This window comes from Rhincodon typus, chromosome 16 (genome assembly GCF_021869965.1).
Source record: "Rhincodon typus isolate 14 chromosome 16, sRhiTyp1.1, whole genome shotgun sequence".
In the NCBI taxonomy this organism is placed as follows: domain Eukaryota; kingdom Metazoa; phylum Chordata; class Chondrichthyes; order Orectolobiformes; family Rhincodontidae; genus Rhincodon; species Rhincodon typus.
Genome location: NC_063347.1, coordinates 42,508,704 through 42,527,214, shown reverse-complemented (window position 1 = coordinate 42,527,214; position 18,511 = coordinate 42,508,704). Strand labels below are relative to the sequence as shown.

Sequence of the window (18,511 nt, the reverse complement as noted above, 5' to 3'; positions counted from 1 at the left end):
GCGAAATGGCATCAAGCAGCAAAACTGAATTCAATGGAAAGACAACAGGGAAATCTCTACTGAATCCTACCCAGTAGAAATGGAGGAGGATTATGATTGTAGGACAAAACTGCAGGGTTTCCTCAGGCGAGTGTCTCAACCAGAAGGAAAATCAATACAACCAAAAAGTGGTAACTGAGACATACTGCAGTGATTCATCTTGAAATACCCCAAAATGGAGGACCGAGATCACAGCACATTCACTTTTAAGTGTTATCATAGTTTCTGGGTAGATCAGCCATCTTCAGCTGCTTCAATGATCTATCCCCTGTCATAGTAGGGATGGTCAATGATGGTTTCACAATGTTCTGTTCCATTTCCGACAGTTTCAATGCTAAAGCAGTCTGCGTCCACACAAAACATGACCTGGAGAACTTTCAGCCTTGGGTTCAACAGTGGCACGCAACATCCACGTCACACAAGTTCTAGGCAATGTCCATCAGCAACAAGGAATCTAACCATCACCTTTAGAGGTTCAATGGCTTTATCATTGATTTCCCCATTATCAACATCCTGAGGGTTACAATTGATCAGATACTGAACTGGACCAGCCAGGCACATATACAATGGTTACAAGGGCAGGTTAGGGGCTGGCAATTCTGCCACAGGCAACTCACCTCCCAACGCTACTCCACCATCTACAAAGCACAAAATCAAAAGAAAGACAGAATACTCCCCCTTTGCCTGAATGATGCAGCTCCAGAAAGCACAGGCTTAGTGGGCCAAATGGCCCATTTCTGCGCTGGATTGTTCTTCAAGAACACTTAAACTTAGCACCACCGGAGACAAAACAGCCTACATCTTCAGCATTCCATGCCACTAACTTAAAATTCACATCCTCCACCGCTGGTACATGGTGGCAGCAATGGAAGATGCATTGCAAGCAAGTCCAGCAAACCTCCTTTGCAAGCGTTTTCCAAATCTGCAACCTCTACAACCTAGAAGGATGAGTCACAGATGGATGAGAACAGCACCTCCTCCCAAGTTCCCTGACTAGCAACACACTATCTTGACTTAGAACCATCTTACGGTTCCTTTGGTGTTGCTGAGTTTTCCAGCAATTTCTGCTTTTGTTGTAAATAAGTAAATATGTCAGTCTACTTGGAACCATGATTTTTAACCATTATGAATCAGAGAACAAATAACTGGAGAGTCCCTGCAGGATTAACTGAAGTTTGTTTATATTGTGAAGTTTTACAACAGTAGAGAGAAAACATTGAAATACATTCACTTGCTTTACTCTTTAATAATAATAATATTCAAAGATTGATATTAGCTTAGAAAATTCCAGGGACAGGAAAGCTTTTTGGTTCAGTTCAGAGGAGACATGACTGAAGCCAGATGTAAGAACAGCTTCTCAAAAGAAAAAAGAAATTTGTGGAGAGAAGTTAAGAGAATAAGTTACCTCAGTATAAGGATTGTAGTTTATGAAAACATGCAGACCAGGAGTCTGAGATAACAAGGTGTGGAGCTGGAGGAACACAGCAGGCCTGGCAGCACCAGAGGAGCAGGAAAGCTGACGTTTCGGGTCTGGACTCTTCTTCATCCAGACCCAAAACGTCAGCTTTCCTGCTCCTCGGCTGCTGCCCAGCCTGCTGTGTTCATCCAGCTCCATATCTTGCTGTCTCAGACTCCAGCATTGGCAGTTCCTACTATCTCAGACCAGGAGTCTTCCGTTACAACTCTGCAGATTATCAAAGGACTGAAAAGTCAGAGCTCTCAGCTGAGAGAGTGGTCAAGAGAAAAGGTCTCACAGCTCACAGGACTGGAACTGTGAAGAGGTCAACCTACAAATTTAAAAAGGCAAGGAAGATGTCTTTGGATTTTAATCAACAGTAAAGTGAAGTGACAGTATTGGGGAGTATATGAGAGTTTGTTCAGCAGAGTTTTTGAAATCTCTAAATGTTAATATATTTAGAAAGCTTGATTTGTTTTATCTTACTATAAAACATTTCTCGTCTAAGAGACTGTTTTATTGTTGAAACCAAATCTGCAGCCTCATTCATTTATGTTTCAGTGAAAGAATTCCATGTTTAAAAAAAAAAAACACGATCTAAGACAACAGATTTCATTCTCGGAACAGGCTTATCCAAAAGTAACAGCAGCTGGGATCAGGAATGCATATCTTGCAGGCCTACACACCTCTCTGACAATTGTTTTCTCTTTCATCTTGTTCCACTTGCTTCTTTAACTACAGTATAAAACCCACCAACTCCAAGTTCCCCTGCAAGCCACCCACATTCCCAACTTGGAAATACATCATCGTTCATTCACCATCACTGGGACAAAATCTTTCAACTCCTTTCCTGGGTCTGTCTACAGCAGGTGGACTGCAATGTTCCAAGAAGGCAGCTCACCACTACCTTCTTAAAGACAACGAGAGACAGGCAATAAATGCTGGTCAACCAGCAACGCCCACATCACCCAAGTGAATAAAAACAACTCTTCTGTCTCTTCAGTTCCAAAGCATTAACTCTTTCTCCCTCCAGATTATGCTAGACGTGCTGAATTTCTCCAGCACTGCTTTTAATTCTGATTGGCTTTGACGTTTTTTTCTGGCTTCCATCACATCTTTGAATAGCTTTTATAATCTTGTACTTATTGCCTTCTTTATTTAGTCCAGGTTTAATTATCAATGTTGCAAACAATAAAGGCATAGTCATGTTTTTAAAATTTCAAATTTAGTCATTAATATAATCCTTCCTTTTCTCCACGTAAAGACCTACCATCTGCTGGTTAAACACTCCTGATTTAATAATCAACGTGACAACATTTCCCTTCCAACTGCACCAAGGTTCGCTTTCATTTCACTCGATTCATTTATACAGATAAGTGGTTTTGCCCTGTACGTATCCCTCTGGTTATTCTATTGGGATAACAATGGCCCAGTACAACTTTTTTTTAAAAAGAAAGTACTTAACTCACTTTGTTACTCAGAGACAAGTCAGAAAGAGCTACTTTGCTTTTTGCAATAACCAATCGTAAACTGAGAACACAATACGGATTCCTCAGTCACATCAAAATCACTTTCTAAAAGCCCCTACCATTTCACATCATTAATGCAAACTCCAAACTTTTTTTGTGGAAATTATTGTAAGGGAATTAAGGGAAGGAAAGTCAGTCAATTTTATTACATCCCATCAAAAGCATTATGTAATTTCCATCATGAAAATATCTGATCATGAATTAATTATCCCATCTCACTATTATTTTTGGGAGCCAATTCAATATGTTAATCTTTCGATGTGATGAGGAATGTCCTGACATCTAGTTTGAATTTTCTTTTTAACTAGTTCCCAAGAACCCGCTCCCGTAATCAAATGAGAAATGAGTGTGGGTCACCTTTTTAATGCAATAAAAGATTTGTTTTTTCCAGGAGCAACAAACGTACTGATCAGGGAATGTTCTGCCCAAATTCACAGCTATGTTGTCACTTTGATTATTAGATTCTAATCGAATCTGTTCCACAAGCTCAGGATTTCTGCTGTCCCACTCCTCTTGCTTGCTTGTACGGAGCTAACAAAGCAAATTTTCATAAAACCTTGCAATTTCAATCGAATAGACAAAAATAAGTAAGTGAGAGATTTATATTTCAATCTAAACTTTGCCAACTTAAATTTGCTTGCAAAGCAGGGGATCATGCATCAACTTATGTTGAGCTCAGTTGTTTTAGATCATAAGCAATTTTTCATCAATTTGATTCCTTTTGACTAGTCTGGTAATTACGGGCACCATAAATCTTTCAGTGAGTAAAGTGACCCAGGTACAAGGATCTCCAATTGAAAATCATTTGTACAGATCTCAGGCACTCAGTCACACCACAACTATTGAAGAAGTTGAGCGTATATAAATTTTCTTCTGTAGAACAGATAAATCTAAAATCAGATAGAATTCTATTAAAATCAAGACCCAAATCTTTCAAGAAGAATTACTTAATAGGAGAATGCTGGTTACCCACAGTTCTAATGCAATTACCATTCCATCATGTATCATTGCTGTGGATTGCCTGAAGAATGTAAGCTGAATTGGCTTTGACAGAGGATGGCCTTAGTTACCTCTCATCTCTACTATTCCAATAGTCTCTTGGTCAACCTTTGATATATTTAACTCACTGAAAACTATGGCATCTAGATCGGAGTCAGAAAATCCCCTCCCTTCACCATCCACCTCTGTTTACTGCTTGAAGATGCCCCTTAAAATCTACATTTTGGGGCAAGCTTTTGGTCACCTGCCCTGACATTATCAAGTCATTTTATTAGATAGGAGCATGAGGAAATATATTAATTTAAAACACATAGTTTGGTAAAGTTTGCAAGAAAGTATTAACAGAAGAAGTAATACTAACCACCCCAGAAAACCGAGGCATATAAATAACAAGTGGGACAGAACACCAACGCTTCAGAGATGCACTGACGATGTTACTCAGTAGGGTGACAAAACATTTGCAACCAAACCCACCAGCTTGGCGAGCATGTCTACAACCTCATGTAGTTTGGTAAATTAGGGATTCAATGTTTTGGAGAGAGAAAGGCAATTAACAACAAAACAACCAGAATTACAAGTTTCACTTCTTTCCCACATCAAACTTCAATTGGAAGCTCCTCCTCTCAAGGAAATGACATCCCAATCGGCTGTAAATCCATCTTCTGTGAGGCCGGAAAAAGAGACCAGATGTTACAGTAAGTAACTCAGCTGCTTCCTGACATCTTTCTCATAGTTGCAGTTTCCACAGCGGACCTCTAATTCCCAAGAAAGCTTTCAAAGAGCCAATATGAATGGATTGTTGTATTCGGAAATAAACAGAACAACCCTTTGCACCTCACAATCATGTTATGTGGCAGTATCCATGTGCTAAACGGGGCTGACTTCAAACAAGTCTAACAATTCAAGACTGGGCATCCATGAGCTGCTGTAGGTTATCAGCAGCAGAAGAATCATACTCCAACACAATCTGCAACCTAATAAACCAGCATATCCCCCACTCAACCGTTTTCTTCAAGCCAGAGAATCAAGCCTTGTTTAATGGAAAATGTGCCAGGCATATCTAAAAATGATGTGTCAACCTGGTGAAGTACCAAACAGGACTGTGAGATAAACAGCATAAGCAGCAAGTGATAGAGCTACACAATTGCACAACCAATGGATCACATCTAAGCTCTGCAGGCCTGTCACATCCTGTCGTGATTAGTGGTGGACAATGAAACAACTCACTGGATATGGCAGCTCCACAAAATATCCCCATCTTCAAATGATGGAAGAGCCCAGCATAACAGTGCAAAAGCCAAGGCTGAAGCATTTGCAGCAATCTTCAGTCACGGCACGGTGGCTCAGGGGTTAGCACTGCTGCCTCACAGCGCCAGGGTCCCGGGTTCGATTCCACCCTCGGGTGACTGTCTGTGTGGAGTTTGCACATTCTCCCAGTGTCTGTGCGTTTCCTCCAGGTCCTCCCACAGTCCAGAGAGGTGCAGGCTAGGTGGATTGGTCATGCTAAATTGCCTGTAATGTTCAGGGGTGTGTAGATTAGGTGGGTTATAGGAGGATGCGTCTGGGTGGGATGTTCTGAGGGTCGGTGTGGACTTGTTGGGCCGAGGGGCCTGTTTCCACACTGTAGGGATTCTATGATTCACAGGTGCCGAGTGGATGATCCATCTCAGCCTCCTCCAGTGGTCCCCAGCATCACAGGTAACAGTCTTCAGCCAATTCTTGATATCACATGAAGTGAATTGAAGCAGTTGAAGGTACCGGATACTATAAAGGCTAAGGGCCCTGACAACATTCTGGCAATAGTACTGAAGTCTTGTGCTCCAGAACTCACCACTCACCTAGCCAAGCCCTTCCAGCACAGTTACAACACTAACATCTACCCAACAATGTGGAAATTGCTCAGTTACGTCCTGTACAAAACGCAGGACAAATCTAACCCGGTCAATTAGCGACCCATCAGTAAAGTGATAGAAGGTGTCAGCGTTTTCAAGCAGGACCTGTTCAGCAATAACCAGCTCAGTGACACCCAGTTTAGATTCTGCCAGGGCTACTCAGCTCCTGACCTCATTACAGCCTTGCTTCAAACATGGACAATGAGCTAAAGTCCAGAGATGAGGTGAAAGTGACAGCTCTTGACATCAAGGCTGCATTTCATCGAGTGTGGAATCAAGGAGCCCTATCGAAACTGGAATCAATGGGCAAACTCTCCTGCTAGCCAGCACATTGGAAGATGGTTGCGGTTGTTGGCGGTCAGTCAGGTCCAAGCCATCTCTGCCAGAGGTCCTCAGGGTAGTATCCTAGACCCAACCATCTTCAGTTGCTTCATCAATAACCTTTCTTCTATTGCAAGGTCAGAGGTGGGCATCTCCACCAATGATTGCACAAGGTTCAGCACCATTTGCAACTCCTCAGGTACCAAAGTAGCCCGTGTTCAAACGCAACAAGATCTGGACAACATCCAGGTTTGGGCTGACCAGTGTAAAGTAACATTAATGGCACATAAATGCCAGGCAATTACCATCTCCAAGAAGAGATAATCTAACCACTGTCCCTTGACATCCAATGTTATTACCATCACTGAATCACCCACTATTAATTCTTGGGGGTTACCACTGACCAGACACTCAACTGGACTAGTCATCCAAATAGAGTGGCTACAGGAGCAGGTAAGAGGTTAGGAATACTGCAGTGAGTAACATCTCCTGACTCCTCAGAGTCTGTCCACCATCTCATCAGGCACGTGATTGAATACTCCCCACTCGTCTGGATGGGTACAGCTCCAGCAACATTCAAGAAGCTTGACACCATCCAAGACAAAGCAGCCCACCCACAAAATGTTCAGTCTCTCCACCAGCAATGTTCAGTAGCAGCAGTGTGTACCATCTGTGAGATGCCCTGTAGAAATTCACTAAAACCCCTCAGACAACCCCTTCCAAACCCATGTTAACCACCATCTGCAAGAACAAGGGTAACAGACACATGGGAACACTACCATTTGCAAGTTCTCCTCCAAGGTACCCCCCTCCTGACTTGGAAATATATTGCTGTTCCTTCAATGTTGTTTGGTTTAACGTTTAGAATTCCCTCTCTTATGGCATTGTGAGTCTATCTAGGTATATATACGTGCAGCAGTTCAAGTAGGCAGCTCACCACCACCTTCGCAAGAGCAACTAGGGAATGGCAATAAATATTGGACCATCCAGTGACACACTCATCCCACAAATGAAGACAAAGAAAAATGTTAAAAATCTACTGCCGGGGAGAAACCCAAAGCTACTTAAAGCATGGAGCTGCTGAATGTGCAGATGTTACAGCAGTTGGAGAGCATTGGGAAGAACGAAAAAGTCCTGTTGGCAAAACATCAATAATCAGCAAAATTATCCACACACTATTTTTCTTCCAGTAGGCTCCTGGATGGATTTATTCTTGGGACGTTTAAGTTGCTGGCAAGACCAGTAATAATCGCGCATTCCTAATTATCCTGGAGCAGTTGGTGGTAGGGGCACTCTGGGTCAGAGGGCAGTAAAGATCAAGTGTATTAGTGAAGGATGCTGCATCAAATATGGGACTTATTGGTTAAAGGAAACAGGTTAGTGAACAAGAGAGATTTTAATTGGTTAGCTGCTATTTTCATGATTATTAAATTTAAATTCCAAATTTATTAACTCATTGACTTGAAATTCTCCAGCTGTCATGCAGATCTCTGACCTCCTGTCTCTGAGCAGGAGTCCAGGCTTCTGCATTACTTGCACAGTGACAAGCACGGTTGTCTGACAGTGCCAGGGACCCAGGTTTGATTCCATCCTCTGGCATCTGTGTGGATTTGCACATTCTCCCCTTGTCTGCATGGGTTTCTGACAGATGCTGTGGTTTTCTTCCCCCCACACAGTCCAAAGATGTGCAGGCTAGGTGGATTAGCTATAGGAAATGCAGGGTTACAGGGTTAAGGTAGGGGGGGTGGGAGGGTCCTCGGAGGGTCAGCGTGGACTCGAAGGGCCAAATGGCCTGCTTCCGCACTGTAGGGATTCTATGATTCTATGATTCTAGGACTACCCAATGAGCTACTAACTCCCGTCTGCTCCACCTAATAGTTTTCCATGTTATTGCTGAGGTTTCAATCGAGTTTAAACACAGCAAGGTCAAATGGTGTTGTGGGACCTCGACACTGAGAATCCTGTTCAGACTAGGTCCTGGGTGCCTGTTTAGTTGGGTCTGAGAGACTCCATTACACTACTGGACCGTGTGCTTTTGGTACCTTGGCTAACATGCAGTTTTTCACACCATCCAATTTTATCACATTGATATTTGCTGATTTACACTAGTTGTCACTTTTATCAAGACTATAGTCACTACACAAAATAAACTACATTCTGAGAAGAGCTCCAGAGTATTCCAAAGTAAAAAATATGACATATTTACAAAATCACTCAACCAAATCCTTCAGCAGAATCACTGATGGAATTGAACTGTAAAAACAAGTCACTCATAAATTCCATACTTGAAACCTTAGGATGTTGTCAAAAACATACCTCTTTATTTCTTGATATTTCAGATTGCAGACTAAATTGGGAAAAGATAGTTTTAAAAACTAAGGATTGTGCAAACGATTGCTGTACTTTTTCCAAAGCAAGTTGCTAAAACTCATTTTACATTGTGTTTAGCCTGCTGCTTTGTTCAAGCAATGGGGGAGGCAGGTTGCCATTGAGGGGATGGACAAAGTGAGATTCAGCTGGTAACAAGTAGTTGATTGGCTGGTGGAGTTATAAGCAGCTATGGCCTCTGCTGGAACAAACGTGGTTGGCTTCTGGGTAGCTGAACAGCTTGTGGGTGCAAACAATATTGTCGGAAGCCTTTGGACCTCAGGAAGGGGAGGTGGTGTGTTTCACTGCAGTGGTAAGTACCCAAAACAAGCCAGTTATCTTCTCCCACAGGTTGCTATAACCAAGAAGTCAGAGACTATGATCTGTAACCCAGTTTCTGTGTGTCCCCTAAAAGCAAGTTTGATTAAAAAAAACCTGGAGGAGAAAGGCTAAAGATCAGCAAGACCTGGCCAACCAAAAAAAGGACCATCTGAGTGAACCCAGTGGACACGGGCCATCAAACTGTCTTGCTAGTTTTTCTTTTACCTTCAGACATTTATTCATGTCTGTGCACATATTTTTAGGGGACGTTTTCTAAAGGGGCTGGAGTTTTTAAACTAGTTGAGTCACATGGCAACAGGCTGTAATTCTTAACTTGTAGGTAGAATATATTTATTTCTAAGATATAGCAATTCTTGTCAAATAAAGAAAACTGGTCCAGGTTTTCTGCTCACCTGGGTCTAAACAGCCAGGTAAATTGGGAACTTGGGCATACTTTTACACAATCTTTCATTTTTAGCCAATTTATTGTTACATATATTTATGAAAATACAGTAAAATGTATACAAGTCGCCATAAGCTGGTGGCTTTTTATGATGGCTCCAGGAAGGAAAAATAGGGCTCGCTTTCCAGCCCTCTCCCCCAGTGAGGTGTGACAATATCACTATCATAGGAATCCACTCAGAATTTATAACTGGGAAAGTATCAAGTCCTTGTACTGAATCTACAGGCAGATCTGCTCAGTCAAAGGAAGCACATCAAGCTCAGGCCTGTCAGATCTTATACTTTTCCCCGGATATCTAGCAGAATCAGTCCTTAGAAACAACTTAGACAACATTTGTCTTCAGTAGGCAGCAACTGTGTTCTGAAAGGGCTATACTTCATACAGATCTTAAACAATTTAGTCAGAGTGATGCACGTCAGCTCAAGCACTTCAAAGCTTCACCAGCTGCTGTATGTCTGTCAAATAATTTCAAGATACTGTAGCTCAGAACATTAACAAAAGAAATATGAGATTCTTCTCTGGCTCACCAGGAATGAAACGTAGGCAGACATCCTTAAGATTCTGCTCCAGTGGAATGTCAGCACCACCGAATTCAAGTTAGTAAACCCAGCCATGATTACTCCCCTTTCACGCATAACCAAAAATATCCTCAACTTTAAAAAAATGTAAGACCCACATTGAACACTGATCAATCAGTCCAGCAGTAACACCTTCAGTTGAAATTCTTGTGCTTTATAAATGGTTCAGAATGGAATCCCAACTTACACAATGTTGAGCTTAACATCAGGACCAATTCTTGCAAATCCACGACAGCTTTTCTTTAAGCTACCACCATTCATTTCACTGAAATGCCTGCATAACAGTTAGCACAGCCTTCAAGATTTTATTACACAAGCACTTAGTTCTTTTCTCCCCCAAAAAACCTCGCACATAGTCCTGTTCATCCATCGCTCCCGGACAACAATGTTTCAAATTTTAAAATCACCACCCTTCATTTCAAATCCCTCTATATTGTACCCGTCTCAGAACTAGAAACCTTTGAGATGTCTGCACACCTTCGATTCTGCTCTTTTGCACATCCATAAGGTTTATGAGGCAGCCACAAGCAGTTATACTGGGCCCTTAAGCTCAGCAATTTCCTTGCTAAACCTCTCTGCCTCTGTCAGAGAGACAGAGTCATTCTTCAAGGCACTTGTTAAAACCCACCACTTTGAGCAAATTTTCAGGCATCAATCTTAATACCCTGTGGGACTTGCAACAAAATTTGGTGAAGCGCCTGGAGACTATTTGTTACAATTATATAGTGCATTCAACATTTAACTGTTGTTGATCTGTTGTTGTGTGGACCTCTCAATGAAGCAAAGGTGTGCACTTTTGCCCGATTCACAAATTTTGGTTTCAAAAACGCTCAGATCATATCTTGGAGTAACTTACTTTTAAGAAGTGCACTTAAATTTGAAATTATATGCTTGGAGAAAGAAATAACCTTAACACATTACTAACCACTGTCATCAAAAAACTATCCAACGTAAAGCCGCAATGCTGTACCTTTCAACGATGTGGACAAACATGTCTTTGATAAACTGCTCTGACCCCCACTGACATTATCAAACAAATCTGATCCCGGAATCAAATCTGACTTGATAAATTATATTTTGTACCTTTGAAATTTTTTTACTGTAAGTTAGCATACAAGTCTGCAAATTTGGTTTTAACAATAAGAAAGAAGTCTATTACACAACATAAATAAAATTAATTAACATATTTAAAGAGCTTGAAAGATTAAAAAAGCACTTGGCTGAACAAAATCCCATTAACTCCTCATATCCAACATCGTATTTGCGTTACTCAAAAATCCAGAGAAATTCCTTCCCTATCAAATCTATAGGTTTGGCTTAACTGCTACTCTTAATTCTGATCCTTTGAGCGGTGAGGCCTTTTCCACAATCAAAATTGAGAGCTTAGACTTTGAGGAGTCTTTTAATAATCTTCAGAGTTGTAACCAAATACTCTTCATTTAGAAGTTTCCCAAACTACACTTACACTAGGGAACTTATTTCCTTAACGGCATTGAAAAAGCTCCAATTTCTAAGAGAGACTACACTTGATCTGGCTTGATAGATCAAATTTTGTTTGTTCTTAACATCAGTCTTTTACTAAAACAGACTCACAAGGCTTCAAATTTGGTTTTAAAAACGAGTAGCTTTTAAAAACAATAACAAAAACAAATTATCCCAGTTGGGTTTCCTTCAAAAAAAAACTTTCCCAAAGCTTTTGAAATAAATTTTAAAAAGATCCTGAAGCTGAAGCTAAAACAAACTTCCATGAACACTCCAGGAGGCATGTAGTTGCTGGTAATGAGTCTGGGGGGAAAAAAAAAAATCAACTGAATTGATTTTTAAACCTCTTTACAAAAATAGACCAACATCCATATGCCATTAGTTTAAAATCAAAATTCCCAAAGTTTTTTTATATCTTTCATTACAAAACATCTAACACACTTGATCATTTGTATCTATTTCACTCGCCAATTTCGACAATCTGTTAATAAGGATTTTGTGATGAATGCTTTAAAATACAAAACAGACTGGTTTATGACCTGTGTTAATCCCAGTTGATGTTTCATTCTCCAACTCTTAAGAAATTTACATTTTTTCAGAGATAAAACAGTGGACGTTAGTACGATAATGCAACATTGTTTTCCCCCCTGCAATCATCACAGTCTATTTGAGAGACTCTTGGAAAGAAGGATTCAATAATTAGAGAAATAGATCAGCAGTACATGTGTAACAGATTGCTTACTTCAAAACCATCTGTTGTGCAATGTTGTAAGCCATTTCACAAGGAAGGTTACAGCCTAGGGCTTGAAATGATCACTTATGCTCAGTAGCATTTCTATTAAGAGTAATTAATTACAATTAGACGTGCCAAGATTTCAAAACTAATGATGTAATTTTGAAGGATAATATTTTGGGATTGATCAATGTGCCTAATTGGGTACTGCGACAAATTGTTTTGAGTGACATTTTTAACAGGTTATTTTTGATGTAGGTTTAACACACATTTAGAGTGAGTTTACTCCATAGTTTCTGATCTATTGTTGGGATGCTGATCAGGTTGAAGCTCTACCACAGCAAACGTGGTATTATACACAGGAAGTAAATACAGAGAGTGATCAGTTTGTTAGCTAGATGACGGTCACTGTCATCCACTCACTCACCAAATCGACTTCCTGGCTCCTTCAAATATTGTTCACTCTGGCTTTTCTTTGCTTCTTTTCTCTTCTGCACACTTGCCCACCAAGGTTTATACTTCAGCAAGTCCTGAATGGCATCATCCTCGAACAAGTCAGCACTGATGGTCAAATACAGTATATTTCTTTACCAGCAAACCCAACCTGACTGAAGATTTAAAACATTAGGTGCACTTTTCTCCCCAGCCCCCCACTCCGACACAAGATTCTGTTATTTATTTGTCACAAGATCATTTTGGTACACTTAACTTCCTAAATCCATTAGGAAAATATATATTTTTTAATGCCCACATTCTCCACTCCCTTAGGGTAGCACGGTGGCTCAGTGCCAGGGACCCAGGTTCAATTCCCCCCTCGGGTGACTGTCTGTGTGGAGTTTGTACATTTTCTTCCTGCGTCTGCAGGTTTCCTCCCAGTGCTCTGGTTTCCTCCAACAGTCTAAAGATGTGCAAGTTAGATGGATTGGCCATGCCAAAGTTGTCCATAGTGGCCAGGGATAAGACGGCTAATTGGATTAGCCATGGGAAACACAGGTTTATGGAGATAGGGTGGGATGCTCTTCAGAGGGTCAGTGTGGACTTGATGGGCCAAATGGCCTGCTTCCACATTGTGTGGAAGCATTCTATGGTATGATAATTTAATGAACAAAGCACAGATATATATTTAGTTAGAGTCAAAAGTTTTTTTGCAAATGGGTTTCAAGTTACACAATCTCAATTAATGAACATTGATAATTAAGACTAAATTACGAATAACAGTACATAGAAAGAGGGGAATTTTCAGAGCACAGTGTAACAGTCCTTTAACAGTGGTCAACAAGCAAAAACAGTTCCTCAAATCACAAGAAAAACACGCAAATTTTCCAATTACACAAACTATGGGCAAATTCCAGCATTGGAGCTGCGCTGATTTATTAGTATTAAGCAGATGAAAAACATAGTAATGCGACTAGGACATTAAAATAGGGAACTGACAAAAGCCAAAAATCCAGTCACTCCATCTCGACATATCATTGGAGGAGGCTGGTACAATTACAACATTTGAACAGCATCTGGATGAGTATATGAATAGCAAGGGTTGAGAGAAATATGGGCCAAATGCTGGCAAATAGGACTGGATTAAACTTAGGCTATCTGACCAGCATGAATAAGTTGGACCAAAGGATCTGTTTCCATACCGTACATCTCTATGAATCTACGATACGGCCACAGTGAACTAACATGATCGTAACTAGTCACAGGCAAAAGAATCACAGAGCTAATGAACATTACACTTTTAAAAATCAGTTTTGTGGAACTTCAATACTCCGTCAACACGTGACGGAGCTTGCCAGACTTGAGAATAAGACAATCTGCACTGCTTTCTCAACACTCTGGTTGTGATTTAAACAGTGTTGGATTGCTGCGCATTCCATTACCTGAGTGACTACTAATGCAAACTCTACAGAATTTCTTAATCAAAGACTTTATACAGCCATTCTCAATAAGCTAGTATGAGTGGTTAAAACCTAACCCTCAACAACTCCGCATTATTCATTCCTATAGGAAAAGCAGGTATGTGCTTTAGAAGAAATTTAGAGTGCAGAATTGTGCCATAATTAGTTTTACATTTTTTTAAACAAACCAATTATAGCTCACTTATGCAGGGTAGATCCAGGCTAACGCTCTTGGATAGTCAGAAGTCCTGCAGACACAAGGAAAAAGTGTGATTTGCTCATGTCAGCTGACTTGGATCAGTATTCATGATTTCTCATGGTCGTAGGATTCGTTGCATTATTACGGTATTTTATCCTGTCTTTAAACTCTGATTGAACCCAACATATACACCATAATGTTTGCAGTTGATCCTGATTAAAAAAAGGTGAAAATCACAACACATCTCTAGAGAGAACACAAAATCTTTGGATTTTTTTTAAACAATTTTGGACAACTAAACTGCTGTAGTTGTATCCAAGTATTTTAGAGCTGCTTGGCATATTAAAGAGAGTCCAGAGATCACCGGGAGAACTACTGTAAAGGAATATTTACTAATCGAGATTGTAAATTCTGATAACCCTCAGTGCTGCCTGAATGCAGACATGTTTTAACACAAATTTACAAAAGGGCTGTTATATTAAATTAAGGATAAAATAATGATGGGGAGAGAACGGGGGTGGGGGGGTGGAAGGAAAGATACTCGAGAAAGTGAGCGAGATATGAAGTACACGAGGGCAGAGACAACATATAATAGCACAATTTTAAAATTGTAGAAAAAAAAAGTACAAGTAAATTAAAAAGAGACAGAAAGCATGCAAAAAGAGAGTTCATGCGAAGAGAGAGAGCAGAAAAATCATGTTGATTCTATTTGACAACATTAAATCAGCCATGATACAAATGCCCTAACAATAAAACAGCAGTTCTCAGTTTATTAAGTTCACAATTTTCACTTACAGATAATGGTCAGAATCAAACTTGGCATCTTCAGCAGCTAAGCGCTTCTGCCGACGTTCAACAATTGTGGCACTGTCTGGTTCCTTCAGGTCAATCACATCACTGAGTTCATGCTGGTGATGATGAACACAAATTAAGCTGGACAATAAGGTAATCAAACAACATGTTGCCCATTTGTTTATCATTCTACAATGGAGCACCACTAAAGTAAACCTTTACATTATCAATGGCTCCAAACATATTGGGAACATTACTAGCACCACATGAAGCCTGGGTCATACAGCAAAACATTGGAGGTAAAAGCAAACTTAGCAGATTAATTGCACTACACTGCAGCTTTTTGTATCAAGTTGACCAATTATAAACAAGCACCTCTTCAAAAGCAAAGGAGATCATTTCTAAGCAACACATAGCAAGCATTAGCTGAACTGACTGCACTTGAACACTACTGAAAGCAGATGACCTCCAGAAGATCTCTCAGTTCTGTGACAAGAACATTATTTCGCCCTGGTAGATTCCAGTCAACTCTGAAGTAACCGGGGCAATACTAAGAGAATGCACAAGAATGCTGCAGCAGAATTCATTTTATTATAGCAGCTAACAGTACAAGAAAAATGTTTCTATGTCAATTATGGCAGCATGCAATCCACATCAGTTTTTCTGATGTCAGCCAGCAATCTATTGCAATAACAGTACTTTTGTAATTTGGGTGGATACTTTATTTTTGCACAATACGATGTACACAACGAGATGAATAATCATTTGCATTAGTTCAGTATGATTGACTACAGGAGATCAGTGCTTCCAGTGCTAGACTTCAGCAGCAAATTATTTTAATTCTATTTTAGCTTGAACCCATTGTACAATCACAGGAAGCAGTACCCACTGCAGGTTAAAGGCAGACCTGGGCAAACATTGTGATGCTAAAATAGACTGTAACAAGTGGGTGCAGGGAATCGACACTTCCTATTTCTTCTCCTTATCAGAACATAGAACAGTGCAGCACAGTACAGGCCCTTCAGCCCACGATGTTGTGCCGCCCTATTATCCTACTAAGATCAATGTTTGACTGTAACAGGTTACTATTGTTTGAAAAGGTTATAAATACTTAATTGTTTACACATTGTGATTGTAAAAGAACCACCAAACAGGCATTCTTCCTTTTGGCCAAGCAAGAGACTAGTCATATTTAGACTTAAACTGTTTCAAGCAATAGAATACACTCCAACTTCTGCAATACACACAAACACAGGTTACAAAGGGGAGGATGAAACAAAATCGGCGTCCCTAGAACAGAAACAAAGTCACAGTTCATAGTTTGGAGCCTGTATCAGCTGCAGCCAGAAGCCATTGGTCTTGTTTTCAGTGCCAAGGTGCTCTTTCACCGGAGCTGGGTTTTCTGTCTGTGTGGGGTTGCTGCTGTGGAATTGAATTCTCTCTTTCTGTTGACTGCAGAAATGGAGACAAATGAACAGACAGGATCCAAGCTTGCTCATAACAGGATAGAGTGAGACAGATAGCAAGAACAAGAACTTCTCAGAAGCGCATGTGCTCAAATCACATTAGAGATTTGAACTGGTTATGTGATCTCTACCCACCAGCTAGTAATTAAACACCAATTATATCTCAATTAGTTTGTTTGGAGCAGTAGCTTAAAAATCAAGGACTTCTTGCTCGGGCAATTAACCCTTGGATGGTTCGCCTTCAGCTGCTGAGCACTGTAAGCAGGTTCCTATCTTGCTTATAGGACACAGGAAGGAAGATTGCTCACAAATCCTTCGGGCATGCCATTGCCTGCAATGGATCGCGCAGACATGCTGTTTGCTCTCGACAGGGCTGGAATATGCAGTATAGGAGGAAAATAACTAATTTGTTTTGACCATCTTGATGTAATTTGAAGTCATTTTAGCCCGTTTCAAAGATTGTGCCATTTTTCAAAAACATCCAATTCCTGCTGTCAGCAATTAATCTAAAATTAATTTTCAACATACTGGTAAGCATATCTTCATGACATTACCAACAACAAACAGGTGAATGTTGCACTGCATTAAAAAGTCTGGAATGATAAATTTTGTTCATGCATCTGCAAGTCAGTAACTTCAGTCACACTGTACCGTGTGCAAAAGTACTACATATTCAGATACATCAACAATCAGTCAGCTTCAACGCATTTTGCAGTCACCCAAGGTTTTAAAAGGCACTTTAGAAAGGTAGGCTTTTCTTTTCACTTTTTAATAGCTATGTTGTCCTGCAAATATAACTGGGCCTGGAATAAAACATTTCATTCAAAGATTTACAGTTCTGAAACAGTCACTGATAATATTTCACACAAATGTCTTCCACTTGCTCTTCAATTAATCCCCCGATATTATTCACTTTAATCTACAGCCCAAAGCAATTAATTAACTGGAACTTTAATATATATTAAAAAAAAGTATATTGAGCTTAAGGCTATAAATAATTAAGCAGGCCTTCTTGAAACAAATCACCAATTAGTAGACACCCTGTATTAGCATTTTCATCCACATAACACTTTGTATTGCTCAAGTGAAAATGAAGATCTGAAGGTTAAAGCCTGATCTTAAACAGTGTTCTGTAAAGAAAATCACAAACTTCACAAATGAAACTATGTATTTCACATCAATTTTTTAAATTTCAGCTCAGCCCTGCCTTTATTCAAAATGTTCAGCACTGTTTCCCCATCTTCTTGCCTCAAATGTGACAGGAAACGCACCAGTGTGCACACACCTTAGACCGCATGAACCAAACTGCCAGCTCCGAGTGACTGCGTTATGGATATATGTCAGGAGAATGACAACAAAGGGAGTAAACCCTGTCTTATTTGTGCAGAGGAGGCCAAACTGGTTTGAGATGACGGTGCGGAAGAATGTGTTATGGTAAAAGGAGAAACATCATCTGCAAAAGTGGGTTTTGGATTGGGGCAGGGGGTGGTGAGAAAAAGGGGTGCTGTGGGGAGATAGATTTTATTAAAATAAGGCAGCATCTGGCCAAATAAGACTGGGACCAGGTAAATTTATAGCAGAAAAGTGGGAGGCATTCGAAAGGGAACAGAGGAAAATACAGGCTCAACGTGCCATCTTCAGGGTGAAATGTAAGAGCAATAAACCCAGAGAATACTGGGTGTCCAGGAATATTCACAGCTGGATAATCAAGTAAATAACAAAAAAAAGAGAGGAGTGCAAATAAGTGCAAAAGGGAGCAAATCAACAGAGGTCCTTGTAAAGTACAGAAAGTTTTGGGGGGGAAGCTTAAGAAAGCAATTAAGAGAGCAAAGAGGGGGCATGAGAAAACACTGGCAGTCAAGACTGGGGGAAATCCCAGGATATTCTACAAGTATAATAGGGGGAAAGAGGATAACCAGGGAGAAAGAGGATAACCAGGGAGAAAGAGGATAACCAGGGAGAAAGAGGATAACCAGGGA

The 18,511-nt window shown here is 40.3% G+C and overlaps 1 protein-coding gene across 1 annotated transcript in view; it reads right to left on the bottom strand.

Moving 5' to 3' along the window:
- Positions 1-18,511, bottom strand: part of LOC109921893 (protein SHQ1 homolog) — a 95,903-nt gene that overhangs the window by 65,209 nt on the left and 12,183 nt on the right. Inside the window, exons 2-3 of the mRNA XM_048606740.1 lie at positions 15,070-15,182; positions 12,608-12,741 (exon numbers count right to left, since the gene is read on the bottom strand). Of these exons, the coding sequence (XP_048462697.1) occupies positions 12,608-12,741; positions 15,070-15,182 (247 nt within the window). The remainder of the gene's footprint in view (positions 1-12,607; positions 12,742-15,069; positions 15,183-18,511) is intronic.